At 42.7% G+C, this 21827-nt stretch overlaps 1 protein-coding gene across 1 annotated transcript in view; it reads right to left on the bottom strand.

Moving 5' to 3' along the window:
• LOC140736306 (myosin-7-like) overlaps window positions 1–21827 on the bottom strand; it is a 109113-nt gene that overhangs the window by 5746 nt on the left and 81540 nt on the right. The window contains exons 33-39 of the mRNA XM_073062297.1: window positions 18248–18372; window positions 17288–17403; window positions 12448–12640; window positions 12087–12290; window positions 10413–10538; window positions 7921–8091; window positions 632–736 (exon numbers count right to left, since the gene is read on the bottom strand). Of these exons, the coding sequence (XP_072918398.1) occupies window positions 632–736; window positions 7921–8091; window positions 10413–10538; window positions 12087–12290; window positions 12448–12640; window positions 17288–17403; window positions 18248–18372 (1040 nt within the window). The remainder of the gene's footprint in view (window positions 1–631; window positions 737–7920; window positions 8092–10412; window positions 10539–12086; window positions 12291–12447; window positions 12641–17287; window positions 17404–18247; window positions 18373–21827) is intronic.

The raw sequence follows: 21827 nt of genomic DNA, 5'->3' as shown, positions 1-21827 counted from the left end.
GGAAAAACGGCCCAAAGGATCATTGGGGACTCGAGTCACCCCAAACACTAACAGTTCCAGCTGCTACCATCCAGGAAACGGTACCGCAGCATAAAAGCCAGGACCAACAGGCTTCGGGACAGCTTCTTCCACCAGGCCGTCAGACTGATGAACTCACGCTGATTTGAGTGTACTCTATATTACATTGACTGTTCTATTCATTGTAAATTACTATGATTGCACATTGCATATTTAGACAAAGACGTAATATAAAGATTTTTTACTCATGTATGTGAAGGATGTAAGAAATAAAGTCAATTCAATTCAATTCTAACCACCCCCTCTCTCTATATATATATATGCAGCCAGGAAGCATTGGAAACACCCTCTCTCTATGTCAAAATTTGAAACATGTCTTCAAACAGCAGATGATGTAAGATCAGTTGATAATTGAGAGGTAGATTATGATCAGAGGTACACTGGGAAAAGATAGTATGTACTTGGGCCATAGATCACTGAAAGGCAGAATAAGTTTGTGCTAATTAGCCAGTCTAGTTCTTCTGTGAGGCAGGAACTACGGCAAAAAGTGGGAGAGGTTAGTGAATGTTTGGCATTATACAGCAGCATGTCACCAGCAACTCTGCTACTGTACCTGGTAGGTCAGTTCTTTGATCCGTCTCTCGTACTTCCGCAGGCCTTTCAATGACTCTGCATTCTTCCTCTGCTCGGACTCCAGCTCAGATTCCAGCTCCCTCACCTGGTAAATAAAGGAAATGAGGAATATGTCACTGACACGGCTGGACTCAGTTTTAATCATCTTTCCAGCGAGCTCAGACATCAGGGAAACCAGCTTCTGTCTACATTTGTTGCCTCAGTAAAGCAGCCAGCATCATCAAAGACCCCCACCCACCCAGACATTCTCTCCTCTCCCCTCTCCCACTGGGCAGCAGATACAACAGCTCAAAAGCATGTCCCACCAGGCTCACGGACAGCTACTATCCTGCTGTTAATGACTGAATGGTTCACTAGTATGATAAGATGGACTTATCTATTCTATTCTATTCTAGCTATTCTAGCTCGTTACAGTTTGCACCTTACTCTCTGCCTGCACTGCATTTTCTCCATAACATTTTATTCTGCATTGTTATTGCTTTACCTTGCACTATCTTAGTGCAAGTGATGATGAAATGATGTGTACAGATGCATATAAAGCAGTTTCACTGTACCTCAGTACATGTGACAATAATAAACACATTAACCAACTTAACATTTATCAAAACAAGCTGTATTCTTCTTTTCTAATATAAAAGGCACTGAGCCGAGGAATGAGTAATTCAAATTTTCTTCAATTTGGACAAGTATGTGGATGGGAGGACTATGGAGGGCTATAGTCCATGTGCAGGTTGATTGGACTAGGCAGAAAAACAGTTTGGCACAGACTGGATGGGCCAAAGGGCCTTTTTCTGTGCTCTAGTGTTCTACAACTCTACAAAAAAATGGAACAATCAATTTTGTGTAAGTAATTGGAAAATAATTATTTACATTTGTGTTTGGAAAAACAGGGAGCAACGAAGAGACTTGGCCTTCATTATCCAGAGTTAAAGAGAATCTTTGGTTTGCAGGACTCAGCAGAAATCCTTCCTCTCAGAGAGTTTACAACAAGTAGGAAAAATTTCTTCATGCAGAGATGATGGAGCCTTAGCAACAGGAGAGGTACCAGAGGATTGGAGGATTGTTCCACTGTTTAAGAAAGGCTCTAAACATAGGAAATTGTAGCCGGTGAGTCTGACATCAGTTGTGAGAAAGTTATCGGAAGGCATTCTAAGGGATCGGATAAATTTGCATAGACATGGACTGATTAGGGATCTTCAGCATAGCCTTGTGTGTGGTAGGTCATGTCTAAACAATCTTATAGTTTTTCAAAGGAAGTTACCAGGAAAGTGGATGAAGGCATAGCAATGGATGTTTTCTTAATGGACTTTAGCAAGGAATTTGATAAGGTCCCACATGAAAGGTTAGTTAAGAAAGTTTATTTGCTCAGCTTTCAAGATGATGTAGTAAATTGGATTAGACATTAGCTTTCTGGGAGAAGCGAGAGAGTGGTAGTAGATGGTTGCCTCTGTGACGGGAGGCCTATGACTAGTGGAGTGACGCAGGTATCAGTGTTCATCTTCTATATCAATGATCTGAATGATAATGTGGTTAACCAGATCAGCAAATTTGTGGATGACACCAAGATTAGGGGTATAGTGGACAGTGAGGAAGACTATTATGGCTTGCACAAGGATTTGGACCAACTGAAAAGATGGGCTGAAAAATAGCAGATGGAATTTACTGCAGGCAAGTGTAGGGTGTTGCAATTTGCTAGGACCAGCCAGAGTGGGTCTAACACAGTGAATGGTAGTGCACTGAGGAGTGTGGTGTTACAAGGAGATCTGGGAATACAGGTCCACAGTCATCGAAAGTGGCATCACAGGATAGGGTCGTAAAGAAAGCTGTTGGCTCATTGGCCTTCATAAATCAGAGCATTGAATACAGGAAATAGGATGTTATGTTGAAGTTATATAGATATTGGTGAGGTGTAATTTTAAGTAGTGTGTGCAGTTTTGGTTATCTACCCACAGGAAAGATGTAAATAAGACCATAAGACAATAAGATAAAGCAGCAGAATCAGGCCTTTTGGCCCATTGTGACTTCTCTGGCTTTTCTCTCAGCCCCAATATCCTGTCTTCACCCCGTTTCCCTTCGTGCACTGGACAATCAAGAATCGATCAGCCTCTGCCTTAAATATACATGGCCTCTACAGCTGCTTGTGGCAAAGAGTTCCACAAATTCACCACTCGCAGGCTAAAGAAATTCTTCCTCATCTCCATTCTAAAATTCTGAGGCTGTTCTCTGGTCTTGGACTCTCCCACCATAGGAAACACCCTCTCCACATCCACTCTATCAAGGCCTTTAACCATTCAATAGGTTTCAATGAGCTCCCCACCTTTCTTCTGAATTCCAGTGGATACTGGCCCAGAGCCACCAAACACCAACAAGCCATTCAATCTTGGAATCACTTTCATGAACCTTCTCCAGTTTCAGCACATCCTTTCTAAGATAAGGGGCCCAAACCTCTTCACAATACTCCAAAGAAGGCTTCACCAGTGCATTATAAAGTCTCAACGTTACATCCTTGCTTTTATATTCCATCCTCTTGAAATGAATGCTAACATTGCACTTGCTTCCTCACAACAGGCTCAACTTGCAAATTAACCTTTAACACAGAACATATAGAATAGTACAGCACAGTACAGGCCTTTTTGCCCACAATGTTGTGCTGACCCTTCAATCCTGCCTCCCATATAACCCCCCACCTTAAATTCCTCCATATACCTATCTAGTAGTCTCTTAAATTTCACTAGTGTATCTGCCTCTACCACTGACGTTTCCATGCACCAACCACTCTCTGAGTGAAAAACCTTCCTCTAATATCCCACTTGAACTTCCCTCCCCTTACCTTAAAGCCATGTCCTCTTGTACTGAGCAGTGGTGCCCCGGGGAAGAGGCACTGGCTGTCCACTCTGTCTATTCCTCTTAATATCTTGTACACCTCTATCATGACTCCTCTCATCCTCCTTCTCTCCAAAGAGTAAAGCCCTAACTCCCTTAATCTCTGATCATAATCCATACTCTCTAAACCAGGCAGCATCCTGGTAAATCTCCTCTGTAACCTTTCCAATGCTTCCACATCCTTCTGATAGTGAGGTGACCAGAACTGGACACAGTACTCCAAGTGTGGCCTAACCAGAGCTTTATAGAGCTGCATCATTACCTCGCGACTCTTAAACTCTATCCCTCGACTTATGAAAGCTAACACCCCATAAGCTTTCTTAACTACCCTATCTACCTGTGAGGCAACTTTCAGGGATCTGTGGACGTGTACCCCCAGATCCTTCTGCCCTTCCACACTACCAAGTATCCTGCCATTTACTTTATACTCTGCCTTGGAGTTTGTCCTTCCAAAGTGTATCACCTCACACTTCTCCGGGTTGAACTCCATCTGCCACTTCTCAGTCCATTTCTGCATCCTATCAATGTGTCTCTGCAATCTTCAACAATCCTCTACACTATCCACAACACCACCAACCTTTGTGTCATCTGCAAACTTGCCAACCCACCCTTCTACCCCCACATTCAGGTCGTTAATAAAAATCACGAAAAGTAGAGGTCCCAGAACCAATCCTTGTGGGACACCACTAGTCACAACCCTCCAATCCAAATGTACTCTCTCCACCACGACCCTCTGCTTTCTGCAGGCAAGCCAATTCTGAATCCACCTGGCCAAACTTCCCTAGATCCCATGGCTTCTGACTTTCTGAATAAGCCTACAGTGTGGAACCAAGACCCTTTGCAGCCTCAGTTTTTTGTATTTTCTCTCCATTTAGAAAATAGGTGACCCTTTTATTTCTTCTACCAAAGTGCATGACCAAACACCTCTCAACACAATATTCCATTTGTCATTTCTTTGCCCATACTCCTAATCTGTCTAAACCCTTCCACAGCCTCTCTACGTCCTCAAAACTGCCTACCCCTCCACCTATCTTTGTATCATCTGCAAACTTTGCAACAAAGCCATCAATTCCATCATCCAAATCACTGATACTTAACATAAAAATAATCAGTCCCAACACAGACCCCTGTGGAACAACACTAGTCACTGGCAGCTAGTCAGAAAAGGCTCCCTTTGTCCCGACTCTTTGCCTCCTGCCAATCAACCACTGCTTCATCCATGCGAGAATCTTTCCTGTGATATCATAGGCTCATAGCTTGTTAAGCAGTCTTATGTGTGGCACCTTATCAAAGGCCTTCTAAAAATCCAAGTACACAACATCAGCTGATTCTCCTTTGTCTATGTTGCTTGTTATTTCTTCAAAGAATTCCAACAAATTTTTCAAGCAAGATTTTCCCCTGAGGAAACCATGCTGACTATGGTCTATCTTATCATATGCCTTCAACTACATGGAGACCTCATCTTTAATAATCGACTCCAACATCTTCCCAACCACTAAGTTCAGACTAACAAAACTGCTGAAGCATTTTGGCCCGAAGCATTGACTGTACTCTTTTCCATAGGCACTGCATAGCCTGCTGAGCTCCTCCAGCATTGCGTGTGTTCCTATGAAGAGCACATGTCCTTTGGACCACAATGGGAGGGATATTACATCTGAGCAAATCTAATTGAATCACCAACAGAGTATCTGCATTGGCTAATAACAAGCTCTCAGATATACTTCTGCTACTGCCTTTAAGGCAAATTCCTTCTGTTTGCTAACTCATTGCTAGGTTACTGGTAGGTGAACGGATACCAAGTAAATCACTGGTTTCAGAAAATCCCTAGCGTTGTTCCGTGTTAGACCATAAGACATAGGAGCCGAATTAGGCCATTCAGCCCATTATGTTTGCTCTTGGATCCTACTCAACCCCATACACCTGCCTTCTTGCCATATCCTTTGAAGCCCTGACCAATCAGGAAACTATCAATTTCCACTTCAAATATATACACGGACTTGGCCTCCTCTGCAATCTATGGGAGAGCGATTCACAGATTCTAGGTCAAAAAAAATCCTCATTACCTCTGTTCTAAAGGGTCACCCATCAATTTTGAGGTTGTGAGATGGAGGCCTCTGGTTCTGGATACCCCCACCATAGGAAACAACCTCTCCACATCCACCATATCTAGTCCTTTCAACATTCAGTAGGCTTCAATGAGATCCCCCCTGCATTCATTCTTAGATATGGTTCCGAACTGTTGACAATACTCCAAGTGTGGCCTGACTAGTGTCTTATAAAGCCTCAGCATTGTCTCCTTGCTTTTATATGAAATCGGACTGGTCCAGAGAAAGGTTGCTGAAGAGATAACAGATGCATTGGTCTTGAAACAATTACTTGATTCTGGCATGGTCCCGGAGGACTGGAAGATTGCAAACGTCACTCCACTCTTTACAAAGGGAGGAAGGCAAAAGAAAGGAAATTATAGGCCAGTTAGCCTAACCTCTGTGGTTGGGGAAGTGTTGGAGTCTGTTATTACGGATGAGTTTTCAGCCTACTTGGAGACTAATGATAAAATAAGTCAAAGTCAGCATGGTTTCTATAAAGGAAAAATCTTGCCTGATAAATCTGTTAAGAGTTCTTTGAGGAAGTAACCAGCAGGGGTGGACAAAGGAGAGGCAGCAGATGTCATTTACTTGGATTTTCAAAATGCTTTTGATAAGGTGCCACACGAGGCTGCTTAACAAAATGAAATCCTATAGTGTTACAGGAAAGATACTGGCATGGATAGAGGAATGACTGACAGACAGGAGGCAGCGAGTGGGAATAAAGGGGGCCTTTTCTGGCTGGCTGCCAGTGGCTAGTGGTGTTCTCAGGGGTCAGTATTAGGACCACTACTTTTCACATTGTCTATGATTTGGATAATGGAATTGATGGCTTTGTGGCAAAGTTTGTGGATGATAGGTGGAGGGGTAGGTAGTGCTGAGGAATCAATGCGATTGCAGCAGGACTTAGACAATTGAGAGAATGGGCAAAAAAGTGGCAGATGGAATACAGTGTTGGGAAATGTACGATAATGCATTTTGGCAAAAGGAACAATAGTGCAGACTGTTATCTAAATGAGGAGAAGGTTCAAACATCAGAGGTACAGAGGGTCTTGGGAGTCCTCGTGAAAGACTCCCAGAAGGTTAATTTACAGGTTGAGTCTGTGGTGAAGAAGGGAAATGCAATGTTGGCATTTATTTCAAGGGGAATCGCATATAAAAGCAAGGAGATAATGCTGATGCTTTATAAGACACTAGTCATGCTGCACTTGGAGTATTGTCAACAGTTTTGGGTCCCATATCTCAGAAAGGATGTGTTGTCATTGGAGAGAGTCCAGAGAGGCTTTACGGGGTTAATTCTGGGAACAAAGGGATTAACAGATGAGGAGTGTTTGGCAGCTTTGGATCTGTACTGACTGGAATTTAAAAGAATACCAGGGGATCTTATTGAAACCTACCGAATGTTGAAAGGACTAGGTAGGGCAGATGTGGAAAGGAAGTTGCCTATGGCAGGTGTATCCATAACTAGAAAGCACAGCCTCAAAATTGAGGGGCAGCCCTTTAGAACAGAGGTAAGGAGGAATTTTTTTAGGCAAACAGTAGTAAGTTTATGGAATGCTCTGCCACAGACTGCAGTGGAGGCTAAGACCGTATGTATATTTAAGGCAGAAGTTGATAGTTTCCTGATTGGTCAGGACACCAAAGGGTATTGCAAAAAGGCAGGTGTATGGGGTTGTGTGGTATCCAGGATCAGCCATGATGGAACAACAAAGCAGGCTCGATAAGCTAAATGGCCTAATTCTGCTCCGATATCTTTTGGTCTTATCAGGGCATACATTCAGCTAGATGGCTCTTCTCAAAGGGCCCAAAGGATCATCAGGGATCCGAATCACCCCAACCACAAACTGTTCCAGTTGCTACCTCAGCAAAACAGCCAGGACCAACAAGCTCTGGGACAGCTTCTTCCACCAGGCTGTCAGACTGATTAATTCATAGAAATTGTATTTCTATGTTATATTGATTGTCCCATTGTACATACTATTTATTACAAATTACTATAAATTTCACATTGCACATTTAGACAGACATAATTTAAAGGTTTTTACTCCTCATGTATGTGAAGGATGTAAGTAACAAAGTTGACTCAATTCAAAGTTGGGGGCATGGAACACACTGCCAGGTGTAATGGTAGAGGCAGATACATTAGGGATATTTAAGAAATTATTAGATAGGATGAAATGGATGAAAGAAATATGGAGGGTTCTGTGAGAGAGGAAAGTCAGAGTGGGTTAAAAGGTTGGAACACTATTGTGTAGAAGGGCCTGTACTGTGCTCTAATATTTGATGTTCTAGTGTCACTTACCCTGGTTTCAAGTTTTTGTATGTGTTTCTTGCCTCCTTTCAGTGCAATCTGTTCAGCTTCATTCAGCCGTAGCTGCAAATCCTTGGTTGTCTGCTCCATGTTCTTTTTCATCCTTTCCAGATGTGCACTTGTGTCCTGCTCTTTCTTCAGTTCCTCAGCCATCATCGCAGCCTGCAAACCATGACAACTGATCAATTGTAATCCTCAAACCTGCTCGTAAGCAAAATGCTGTAGTTCTGACACCCTGGTTGTTATGGAGGTTGTGTCTGTACCATGTGTACATACACTTGAATTGCTGTTAATACCATGCGTATACATTAGTAAACAGAACCGTTGAGATGCAGATATTGTAAGTCAGCTCATATAATCCAAGTTCTACTGAACAATTTGGTGATTTGAACTGATCTGTAAATAGGCGGCTGGCTTTGTCTCTGCTCTATGGATCCCGTTTTCAAAATTCAAATTGCACTCATCATCATTTGAAAAACAGTTCCTCGAACTATAAGGACACAGAAGGTGGTCATCAATCCCATTTGCTCCATTCCTATGTGTTTTGCCTGTAGCCCTGTTCTCTATTCAACTCCTTTTTTAAGGTATTAATTCTGCTCACTAACTAAAATAAAGATGATTCTTCACAGCCGACTTCCATTCAGTGTCCTTTTGGAGGAACTCTGCAGGTTGAGCAGTGTCCGTGGGTAAAAGAATTGTCAATGTTTCTGGTTGAAACCCTGCATCAGGTCTGAGGGTGGAGTGGGGAGGAAGCCAGGATAGAAGAGAGGGTGAGTGGTCAGATGGGCCAGTGGCAAGGGGAACCAAGGAGGGGCTAGGGATGTCAGACTGTTTTAGCCAGGTAGAGGATGGGAAGGGGTGTAGTAGGAAGGCAAGGAAAGTGGATGGTAGATTGAGGCAGACTATGAAGTTAATAGATGATCAGGAGGGGTGCAGGGGGTAAAGACAGGATGCTGAGCAGGAATACAAAGGTTTCCAATGTAATAAGCACCAAGGCAGTTGCAACCAGAGCCAGAGGAGAGTGGAGGGTCCAGTGGATGAAACGTGTGGGTAGTAGGCAGATGGAACCAGGAGAGGAAGTGGGAAAGGGATATGAAAAATGAGGTATTTGCAAGGTGCAGTTGACCTGGTGAAACTGGGGCCAAATAGCGAAAACTCTCCAGGGACTATAATCTTACTGTGCACAAAAGTAGTTAAACACCATTCATTCCAGTTCCGGAACATCACTGCAGGAGCATTCTGGGATGGTTCTGGAACATCACTCCAGGAGCGTTCTGGATAGTACTGGAACATCACTCCAGGAGCCTCCTGAGATAGTACCGGAAAATCACTGCAGGAACATGCTGGGATAGTTCCTACATACAACTGTCTTCAACTACTATCGACCTTCCTTTTATCAAAGTGGGATAGTTACAGATGATTGCACAGGACCTGAATTAATTTCCTGTTTGGTCTGATTGGTGGCAAGAAACCTTAATGCCACAAAAGTGCCAGGCAGTTAATGTCCCGAAGCTCTGCTTGGTAATAAATGGCATTACCATTGTATCCCCATCTTCAAATACTGGCATCTACCACTGCCCGTAAATTCAAATGGACCCACTACCAATGTATTCCTGTAAATTCCAACTGCCATAGGCAATCTAGGATAAGGTGACTGAGGAATCAGAGCTAGTATTTATAGTATGCTGCTTTACCAATTTTCATGCCACCCCTCATCTCTCTCTGCTGGGATTTTGGCAGCATCTTTTTTGGTAAAGATCAATACAATTGAGTGCATCTGCTGTGCAGATTGCTGACTTTATATCAATCTGGTAATACCCTTCACACACAACCTGTATTCTAGTACATGCTCACAGTATTTGAATCCTTTTAGGTAATTGCCATCTGCTTCTCATCCTTCCTCTGCCCGGTTCATTTTCCTTTTAACATCTCCTGTCTGTTTATTATACTCAGCCTGCTTCTCACTACCATGCAATATTTTCTTCTATTTTCCAACTCATTGGTCGTCCAAGGGCCTCTGGTTTTTGAGTAAACGATCACTGATGTAAGTAGGTATAAGAACATATTTACTCCACCATGCGACTGACTTTATTGGTCTTCACATTCCAAACATATTGCCATATCAACTAAATCACTTGGTTCCAAAATTTTTGCATCTCAGCTTTGAATATTCTTGATGACGGAGCATCAAGCGCTGCCTAGGGCAGAGAATTTTAGAGATTTACAGCCCAGAACATTAAAAAAATTCTCCTTCCTGTCAGGGCAAATCAACCAATTCCATGATCCTGAGACCATAGTTCTTCTCTAGACCTTTCAGTTCAGCCTGTCAAATGTTTGAGTATATCTCAGTGAATTCAGCTCCTGATACGCTAAACTCCAATGAGTGATGGGCAGAGGATCAGACTGCTATTACTATTCAAACATTCTAACATTATTGTACCGATCACTACTAACAACCTGAGCCACTGAGCCTCACTACTTACATCGGTTATTGCCTTCTTAGCTTTCTCTTCTGCATTCCGGCATTCTTGTACTGCTTCTTCCACCTCAGTGCTCAGGTAGTTAATGTCGTTCTCCAGCTTCTTCTTCTGATTTATCAGACTTGTGTTCTGCATACACACACACACACAAAGGGAAAACTTGTTATCTATTCATTCTCTTGCAGCCCATTTACCACCCTCACTTTTTAAATGCACAACTGCACAAGACAGGAGCAGAATGAGGCCATTCAGCCCATCATTTGCCCTGCCATTTCATAAGGCTATAATATATACGGCAAGAATTAGGCCATTTTGTTCATTGAGTCTGCTCTGCCATTTCATCATGGCTAATCGATTTTTCTTCAGCCCCAGTCTCCAGCCTTCCCCCCCATATCCCTTCATGCCCTGACCAATCAACAATCTAACAACTCTGCCATAAGTATACATAAAGATTGGTCTCCAAAGCTGCCTGTGGCAATGAATTCCACAGATTCACCCCACACTCTGGCTAAAGAAGTTCCTCCTCATCTCTGTTCTAAAATAACTCCCCTCTATTCTGAGGCTGTGTCCCCTGATCTTAGACTCTCCCACCACAGGAAACATCCTCTTTCACATCCACTCCATCGAGGCCTTTCACCATTTGATAGGTTTCAATGAGGTCACCCCTCATTCTTCTGAATTCTAGTGAGTACAGGCCCAGGGCCATCAAACGCTCTTCATATGATAACCCATTTAATTCTGGAATCATTTTCGTGAACCTTCTTTGAACTCTCTGCAGTTTCATCATATCCTTTCTAAGTTAAGGGGCTCAAAACTGCTCACAATGCTCTAAGTGAGGCCTCACCAGAGCTTTATAAAGTCTCAACATTACATCTTTGTTTTTATATTCTAGTCCTCTTGACATGAACGGTAACACTGCATTTGCCTTCCTCACCACAGACTCAACCTGGAAATTAACCTTTAGGGAATAAATCATAAAACTATAAGCTATAGGAGCAGAATTAGGCTATTTGGCACATTGAATCTGCTGTGCTCTTTCATCATGGCTGATCAGCTCCAATCTCCTGCCTTCTCCCTGTATCCCTTCATGCCCTGACCAATCAAGAACCTAGCAACCTCTGCTTTAAATATACTTGGTCTCCAAAGCTGTCCATGGCAAAGAATTCCACAGATTCACCACCCTCTAGCTAAGGAAATTCCTCTTCATCTTGGTTCTAAATGGAGATCCCTCAATTCTGAGGCTGTACCCTCTGGTTCTAGACTCATCCAGTATAGGAACATCCTCTCCATCTCGGCCTAGGTTTTAATGTGATGTCCCATTATTTTTCAAAGCTCCAGCAGTACAGGCCCTGAGCCTTCAAACACTCCTCAAAAGTTAACCCTTTCATTCATGGAATCATTCTCGTGAACCACCTCTGGACCCTCTCCAATGCCAGCACATCCTGATATGAGGCACCCAAAACTGCACTTGCTACTCCAAAAGCTCTATAAAGCCTCAGCATTATGTCATGCTTTTATATTCTAGTCCTCTTGAGACGAATAATATCGAATTTGCTTTTCTTACCACCGCCTCAGTCTGCAAGTTATTGAATCCTGCACTAGACCTCTTAAGTCCCTTTGCATACCTGATCTCTGAATTTGCTCCCTGCTTAGGAGCAGTCTATCCATCACAATTACCTGTGAATGCAGCAGGTTCACACGTTCCGTTGCCTCCAATAGCTCCTGCTCTGCTAGTTTCCTACTTCTGTCGGACTGTTCAAGAGCTGAACGTAGCTCCCCAACCTCTGACACCAACAGGTTACTGTGACGTTCAGCGGCTGCAATCTGTTCTTTATAATCATCGTTCTGTCGAATTGTTTCATCCAGTTCCAGTTGCACATCCTGTAGGAATCATATATTTCAGTTAACTTCCACTGATGACAGTTCTGCGTCAAGCATCCTCATTAAGTGAACCGACGGACAATAAATGAAACTTCCTCCTGTCTGATGGCTAGCAAAAACTTGCCACCTTACACTTTCTCCATTGCCTTTAGCTTACCTTGATCTGAGACTGGACACTTCGCAGCATTTTCAGGGATTCAGCTGCCTGCCTGTTGGCATGGCTCAGCTGGATTTCCATCTCATTCAGATCTCCTTCCATTTTCTTCTTCAGCCTAATGGCTTCATTTCTAGCCTTGGCCTCAGAATCTAAAGCTGACTGCATCGATTCCATGGCTCGTTGATGGTTACGTCTGAAATAAACATCACGGGTTCAAAATACACCCCAATTATGTCATCCTTCACTTGTGTTCCAAGAGGAAAGCAGAACTTGTGTGTATGCACAAGCAGAAATTCCTGACAAATGGGAAAATTGGAAACTTGGTGGAGACACAGAATGAAATTACCACTGTTCTTTTTGAAACAGCCACCCTCACATCTTGGTTACAAATATTTCTACTCACCTTCACACTCTGAGACTGGGCCTCAGAATCGGACTTAATATCACCAGTATATGTCGTGATATGTGTCTAGTGATTCTTGAAAGATCATTACTAATACCACCTCTTTCAGAACTCTGGGTGTACACCATCTGGTCCAAGAGATTTATTTACCTTCAGACCTTTCAATTTCCCAAGAACCTCCCCTCTTGTAATTGTAACTTCACACCCTTCATGCCCCCTGATACCTGGAGCTTTCACCATTCCACTAGTGTCTTTCACAGTGAAGACCGATGCACTGTTTGCCATTTCATTGTCCACCAGTGCTACCTCTTCAGCAGTCCAATATCAATTCTTGCCTCTCTTTTACACTTTATGTATCTGAAAAAACTTTTGATATCCTCTTTAATATTATTGGCTAGCTTACTTTCGTATTCCATCTTTACCTTAATTACTTTTTTTTACAAACGTTTGTAGTTTTAGAATGTCTTATGAGGAAAGGTTGAGTGAGCTAGGACTTCTCTCTTTGGACTGAACGAGAGTGAGATGTGACTTACAGAGACATACAAAATGATAAGATGCATAGATCGAGTGGACAGCCAGAGACTGGGGCAGAAATTGCTAATATGAGAGGGCATAATTTAAGGTGATTGGAGGAAAGTATAGAGGGAATGTCCAAAGTAGGTTTTTTTTACACTGAGTGATGGGTGCATGGAATGTGCTGCCAGGGCAAGGTATAGGCAAAGTCATTATTGGCATTTAAGAAACCCTTAGACCCTTTCTTCTGTCCAATTGATCGTTTCTTCCCAGACATAGTTTGGTATTCAGCATGCAAACAATGTAGTGTGGCTGATGTTGGCAACTGAGTGGAACGATGTACATGTCTGGGGGAGGAGACTGATATTGCTTTGCATGTCCTGGAGAATTTGCAGGATTTTGTGGATACTGTACAGTTGATGCTTGTTACAGACTGTCCAGGTCTCAAAGCCACAGAGTACGACAGGCATCGCTGCTATGTTTAAAACTGCGAGCTTTGTACTGGGTCAACAGTCCTGAACTCCAAGTACCCTGTTCCTGTTGAATGGTTAATTGCAAAGACACAAGAGACTGCAGACACTGTAACTTGGGGCACAAAAACTAACCACTGGAGGAAGTGAGTTGAAATGGTAGCATCTACGCAGGCAAAGGAATGCGTGATACTGCAGGTCCCGGCCATGTGTCAGGACTGATCGTGTGGAAGAGAGAAAGCCAGTAGAAAGATGTGATGGAATGGGGAGGTAATGTGGGCAGGTGATAGATAGGTGTGACCAGACAGGAACGGGCATGATCAGCAGATGATGCCAGGTATGGAAAGGGAGAGGTGTTTTGGGAGAAAAAGATAGGAAAGGAAAGAGTACAAAGTGACATATTAAGTTGGTGAGGTAGGAAGGTGGAAGTGGAGACTGCAAGATGGTAAACCAATATATGGAAAGTTGCAGATGGTGAAATTTGATAAGTGAGGAAGGAGATTACAGAGTGCAGATAAGCAACTGTTGATGGGCAATAGAACAGTTTGGGGAAAGGGTTAAGAGACCCAGTAGCTACAGTATGGGGTGACTGGGAGAAGGAAACCATCAATACTACCCTTTTTTGTCAATATTATCATGTATTGCACTGTACTGCAATGTTAACATTGGGTGCAAATGGATTTGGGAGTTAATCTCAAAGGTTAATCTCCAGGTTGAGTCTGTAGTGAGGAAAGGAAATGCAAAGTTAGCATTCATTTCAAAAGGAATATAATATAAAAGTAAAAATGTAATGTTGAAACTTTATAAAGCACTGTTGAGGCCCCACAGAATATTCTGAGCAAGTTTGGGCCCTTTATCTTAGAAAGAATGTGGAGAGGGTTCAAAGGAATTCACAAAAATTATTCCAGGATTGAATGGTTTGTCATATGAAGAGCGTATGATGGCACTGGGCCTGGATTTGCTGGAACTCAGAAGAATGAGGGAGGACCCCATTGAAACTGATCGAATGGTGAAAGATCTTGATAGAGTAGATGTGGAGAGGATGTTAACCATGGTGGGAGAGTCTAACACTAGACGACACAGCCTCGAAATAAAGGGGTGTCCTTTTAGAATGGAGGTGAGGAGGTATTTCTTTGGCCAGAGAGTGGTGAGTCTATGGAATTCTTTGTCACATACAGATGTGGTGGCTAAGTCTTTATGTATATTTGAGGCAGAGGTTGATAGATTCTTGATTGGTCAGGGCATGAAGAAATACAGGGATAAGGCAGGAGATTGAGGCTGTCTGGTTAAAGGAAGTCCTCCTCATCTCCGTTCGAAAAAATTGCACATCTATTCTGAGACTCTTCCACCAGAGGAAGCATCCTCTCCACATCCACTCTATCAAGGCCTTTCAGCATTTGATAGGTTTCAATGAGGTCACCTTTCATTCTTCTGAATTCCAATGAATACAGGCCAGAGCCATCAAATGCTCTTCATATGACAAGTCTTGGAATCATTTTTGTGAACCTTCTTTGAACACTCTTCAGTTTCAGCATATTCTTTCTAAGATAGGAGACCCAAAACTGCTCACATTACTCCAAGTTGCCTCACCATTGCTTTATAAAGTCTCAACATTACATCCTTGCTTTTATATTCTTGAATGCTAACACCGTGAAACACTCTGGTTCTATCGACTGCATAAATCTAGGGAAGACAGTCTCTGGCCCCGCCAAACGTGGGAGATGAAGTGCAAGCCCTCCCAAAACCCCCTGTTTGTGTGGATGCTGCGTGATTTATCTGTTACAAATAACAGACTCTACACCGCATACAATTAAACAATTTAGCTTTATAATTCTTAATTTGACTAAATGGTTACTAAAGAAAAAGCAAAAATAGAAAAGGGCTCGTTTTAACGAAACTGCACAAATTGGAGCTCACACTTTACCCTTCGCTGATCCTCCTTCAATCTCCCCGGGCTTCGTCAAATAACAGCCCCACTCCAGGTCGGCTCCACGACATCTTCTGTCTTCTCCCCTCACAAAAGCCCCAAGCCCAATCTTAGTGTCCTTCACTGAAGAAGCCTCCCCTAAATGCCAGAATCAAGTGATTCTTGAAAGATCATCACCAATGGATCTGTTATCTCTCCAGCAACCTCTCTCAGGACTCTAGGAGACTCAGGTGACTTGTCCACCTTAAGATCTTTCAGTTTTTCTTGCTATTCTTCCTTTGTAAGAGAAATGGCACTCACTCCTGCTTCCTGACACTCACGGACCTCTGGCACACTGCTAGTGTCTTCCACAGTGAAGACTGATGCAAAGTACCCATTAAGCTCACCTGCCATTTCTTTGTCCACCCCCCCCCCCCCATTACTGCCTCACCAGCATCATTTTCCAGTGGTTCAATATCAACTCTCACCTCTCTTTTACTCTTTATATAACAGAAAAGACTTTCAGTATCCTGCCTTATATTATTGACTAGTTTGCCTTTATATTTCATCTTTTCCCTTCTTATAGCCTTTTTTCAGTTGCCTTTTCTTGGATTTTAGAAACTTCCCAATCATCCAACTTCCCACTTACTTTTGCTACCCTATATGCCCTTCCTTGGCTTTTATGCAGACCTTAACTTCCCTTGTCAGCTATGGTTGCCTACACCTGCCATCCAAGAACTACTTCTTCTGTGGGACATGTCTAACCTGTGTCTACTGAACTATTGCCAGAAACTTCTGCTACCTGTGTTCTGCCATCATCCTCGCCAGTATTCGCTTCCAATCCACCTGGGCAAGCGACTCTCTCATGCCTCTGTAGTTCCCTTTATTCTACTGCGATACAGATACATGTATCTTAAGCTTCTCCCTCTCAAATTGCAGTATGAATTCCATCATATTATGATCACTGTGTCCTGAGGGTTCCTTTACGTTAAGCTCCCAAATTAAGATCTGGGTTGTTACACAACACCCAATCTAAGATAGCATTTCCCTGGGTAGGCTGAAGCACAAGCTACTCTAAAAAGCAATCTCATAACATTCAACAAATTCCCTCTCTTGTGATCTGACACCAACCTGATTTTCCCAATCCCCTCGCATTTTGATGTGCCCCCATTACAATTGTGTCATTACCCTTATTGTGTGGCTTTTCCAGCTCCCTTGGAAATCTCGACCCCACATCCTGGCCACTATCTGGTTGCCTATATATGATTTCCATAATGTTTTTTTCACCCTCACTCCTCCCTCAAAGATGCAACATTCTCTGACCCTCTGTCACCTCTATCTAAAGATGTAATCTATCTCTTACCAATGTCAAAGGTTACAGGGAGATGGAAGGAGAATTGCCTAGGAAGCAATTGTGTAAAGCATGAAGGGTAATGAGTGGTACACTGTGAAGGAACTCATGCCCAGTAAAATTCGAGATTTTGGCAGCTTAACCAAGATGCTTTAACACACTAATTGATAATATGGCAATGAAAACATCCTGCTCACCGCAGATTTTCAAGTTCTTCATCCTTTTCTGACAGTTTTCGCTCAATTTCAGCTTTGGTCTGTGACAATTCGAGTTGGATCCTCAAAGTTTTACTTTCCTCATGTTCAAGGGCACCCTAATGCAAATAAAATCAGATATTCATGATTGATATTTGCTGGTGGCTCCCTAAGTTCTCATTCTCCTGGCATGTTTCAGTGTGGTCCCAGGCCAGACCCTCAAACGCAGTCATGATGTGGTGTCACTTTGATTACATATTTAAAAATGGTTTATTGAGTTTTTAATATTTGACTGAATGTATATTAAATTTTGATCATTAAAGGGTTCCTTGCCAGTTGAAGTTTGTGCTGTTTGGAATTCCCCTAAACTTGTACACATTTTGGGAGAGGCCCGCACATTTCACTGTAATGAATTCACACCAGAGCAGGCAATGCCCATGATTCCTCTCCCAGCTTATAGACATATACCACTGCTGCCAGCTCTCAGTCCTGCAGTTTCCAATCCAACTGTGCTGTGGGATACCTTTACTAGAATCGCAGTAGCAATTCTCAAAGGCAGCTCACCACCTTGTCAGGGGCAGCTCTGAATAATCAATAAATACCTTGCCCAATAATGTCAACATCCTGAAAACAGAAGAGTCTGTGACGCAGGATGGGTAACTGTCATCCTCGGTCTCCAGAACAGCACTGCTTTAAGGAAGGATCTTTCAAATTGTCTTCAGGCAATGTTGTGTAGTATATGCTCAACTAGATCTAGTTTCTTACAACTGGCCATGCATTTATCATATACAGGGGTTCCCAAAATTTTTAATGGATTGGACTGACATCATTAAGCAAAGGGTCAGTGGACCCCAGGTTGAAAACCCCTGCTCCCAGTGTTGACATGCCAGGGAGCAAGAGTGAGATAAGATGGCCTCCAATCTTTGCCATCTACCTGCCCTTGCTTTGAGCTTTGTCACGTACCTCGGCCTCAGCCAGTGCTCCCTGGACCTCGCTCTTCTCCTGGTCCAGAGCCTTCTTCACCTTCTCCAGTTCGTGTATAGTCTTGCTGCCTTCACTTATCTGGTCTGTCAGATCTGCGATCTCATCTGTTATCACAAGAAGTAGTATCTGTTTTCCAGTAAACATCCATCTGAGCTCCAAGCGAGCAACAGTATCTTTGTAAGTTTGAGCCCCCTCAACAATGTTATCAAAGCTGACTACAATAGGGGAGTGCTGCTCTGTTAGCTGTCAGGTGGAATATTAAGAGTTTTGCATTTTTGTGAGACTTTTCAAAATTCTAATTAAACATTAGAAAAAATTGACACTGTTGAAATCTGGGAAACATAACAGACTATTTGTACACAGCAAGTGATAACAATCGGAAGTGGATAATTTATTTTAATAGTGTCAGCTGAGGGATAAATTTTCCTGGATACCAGTGATAACTCCCCCTATTCTTCTTCAAAATAGTACTTCTTGCATCCATCTGAGGACTATTTGGGCCTCAATTTAAAGCCTCTTGCCAATGACTGCTCTTCTGACACTGCAGCAGTCTGCTGGGTCTGCATTGAAGTGTAAACCAAGCTTCGTTTGCTTGCAAAGACAGAAATGTGATGCTCCAGATCTTGTGACACTATTTTAGTGAGGAATTATTCCAAATTCTCACCTACATTTCCGTCTCAGCAACATCTTTGAACAACGATTACTTGCTCTTTCATTGCTCTCTGTGTGATGTTGGTGCTTGCAAAACTGGGATTAGTGAAGAACGGTATCACGTTCTGACATGAACAAGGTGAGCCATAAAGGCCTATTTCTGTACTGTATAATTCTGTGATCTATGAGACTATGTCATTCATAAATTATAGGAATGAGCTTACACTGATCCCTCTCAAATATTGTGTCCTGTCATTCAGTTATTTAACAACAGTAAATCAGTATTCAACTTTTTTTAAAAAAAATTAGAAGCATTTTCCATTTTTCTTTTTAGATCATTACTTCTTTCATATTGTCACATTTTGTGTAATTTTCCCATTATAAATTTCTGTATATAATTCTCATATTATAAATTTCTGTATATAATTCTCATATTATAAATTTCTGTATATACACTGCCTATAAAAAGTATTCACCCCTCCTTGGAAGTTTTCATGTTTTATTCTTTTAAAACATTAAATCTCAGTGGATGTAATGTGGCTTTTTTGACACTGATCAACAGAAAAAGACACTTGTGTCAAAGTGATCTAAATTAATTACAGATATTCAGCTTGTTTGGGAAAATGAAGCAGTGATAGACAGGACTACAGGGAGGTAGTCACCCCAAGGCTACAGCAGGCAGATAAATGGGTGATTGTCAGGAGAGGGAAGGGAGAACATCAAAGAGTGAAGAGCACCCCTGTGGCCGTCCCCCTCAACAATAAGTACTCCATTTTGAGTACTGTTGGGGGGGGGGGGTGGAATGATCTACCTGGGGGAAGCAACAGTGACTGTGCTTCTGGCACTGAGTCTGGCCCTGTGGCTCAGAATGTTAAGGAACTGAAGAGGATGGCAGCAGTAATGGGGGACTCTATAGTCAGGGGGACAGATAGGTGATTGTGTGGACGTGAAAAGGAAACATGGATGATAGTTTGCCTCCCAGATACCAGGGTGTGAGATGTTTATGGATGTGTCCACAATGTCCTGAAAAGGGAGGGTGAGCAGCCAGAAGTCGTGGTACATATTGGTACCAACAACGTAGGAAGAAAAAAGGAAGAGGTCCTGAATAAAGAATACAGGGAGTTGGGAAGGAAGCTGAGAAGTAGGACTTCAATGGTAGTAATCTCGGGATTGCTGCCTGTTCCATGCGACAGTGCGGATAGGAATAGAATGAGGTGGCAGGTAAATGTGTGGCTGAAGAATTGGAGCATGGGGCAGCGATTAGATGGCTGGATAATTGGGACCTCTTCTTGGGCAGGTGTGACCTGTACAAAAGGGACAAGGTGCACTTGAATCCAAGGGGAACCAATATTCTTGCAGGCAGATTTATTAGAGCTGTTGGGAGTGGTTTAAGCTAATGTGGCAAGGGGATGGGAACAGGATGATAGAGCTGAGGATGACAAGCCAATGATTGGGTACAAATGCAGACAGAGCAAAGAGTTAAATCGTACCACAGAGGCAAAGTTCAAAAGGGCAAAGAATTCAGGGCTGAAGGTGCTGTATTTAAATGCACATAGCATTCGAAATAAGGTGGATGAACTTGTTGTGCAATTAGAGATTGGTCAGTATGTGGCCATAGTTGGGAGCTTAACAACAAAGGATATATTTTGTATCGAAAGGACAGGAAGGAAGGCATAGGCAGTGTTTGGCCCTGTTGGTAAGAGATTAGAATTACATCTTTAGAAAGAGGTGATTTAGGGTCAGAGAATGTCGAATCTTTGTGAGTGGAGTTAAGAAATTGCAAGGGTAAAAAAACCATTATGGGAATCATATATAGGCCTCCAAATAGTAGCCAAGATGTGGGAATGAAATTGCAAAGGAACTGGAAAAGGCATGTAATAAGGGTAATGGCACAATTGTAATGGGGGACTTTAATATGCAAGGGGAATGGGAAAATCAGGTTGGTGTCAGATTGCAAGAGAAAGAATTTGTTGAATGCTAAGAGATGGCTTTTTAGAGCAGCTTGTGCTTCAGCCTACTCAGGGAAAGGCTATCTTAGATTGGGTGTTGAGTAACAACCCAGATCTTATGAGGGAGCTAAACATAAAGGATCGAATTCATACAGCAATTTGAGAGGGAGAAGCACAAGTCACGTATATCAGTATTGCAATGGAATAAAGGGGATTACAGAGGTATGAAAGAGGAGCTTGCCCAGGTGGATTGGAGAAGGATACTGGCAGGGATGGCTGAAGTTTCTGGGAATAGTTCACAAGGTGTAGGATAGATAAGTCACACAGAGGAAGAAGTTCTCAAATAGCAGGGGTAGGCAACTGTGGCTGATAATGGAAGTTAAGGAATGCATAAAAGACAAAGAAAGGGCATACAAGTAGCAAAAGTGAGTGGGAAGTTGGATGATTGTGAAGCTTTTAAAATGAAAAAAAGCAACTAAAAAAGCTGTAATGGAAAAGATAAAATATGAGGGGAGACTAGCCAATAATAAAAAGCGGGATATCAATGGCCATCAGACTGAACTCCATGTTTGGCATAAGCCAAACACCACACCGCACCAAAAACACACCATCCCTTCCGTGAAGCATGGTGGTGGCTTTATCGTGCTATGTGGGACGCTTCACTGCAGCAGGCCCTGGAAGGCTTGTGAAGGTGGAGGGTAACATGAATGCAGCAAAATACAGGGAAATCCTGGAGGAAAACCCGATGCAGTCTGCAAGAGAACTGCGACTTGGGAGAAGATTTGTTTTCCAGCAAGACCATGACCCCAAGCATAAAGCCAAAGCTACACAGAAATGGCTTAAAAACAACAAAATTAAGTCCTGGAGCAGCCAAGTCAGAGTCCAGACCTCAATTCAACTGAGAATTTGTGGCTGGACTTGATAAGGGCTATTCACTAACATTCCCCATGCAATCTGAC

The sequence above is a fragment of the Hemitrygon akajei genome, chromosome 11 (assembly GCF_048418815.1).
Source record: "Hemitrygon akajei chromosome 11, sHemAka1.3, whole genome shotgun sequence".
Classification (NCBI taxonomy): domain Eukaryota; kingdom Metazoa; phylum Chordata; class Chondrichthyes; order Myliobatiformes; family Dasyatidae; genus Hemitrygon; species Hemitrygon akajei.
Note: the sequence above shows the minus strand (reverse complement) of the source record. Positions and strands in the feature narration are given on the sequence as shown.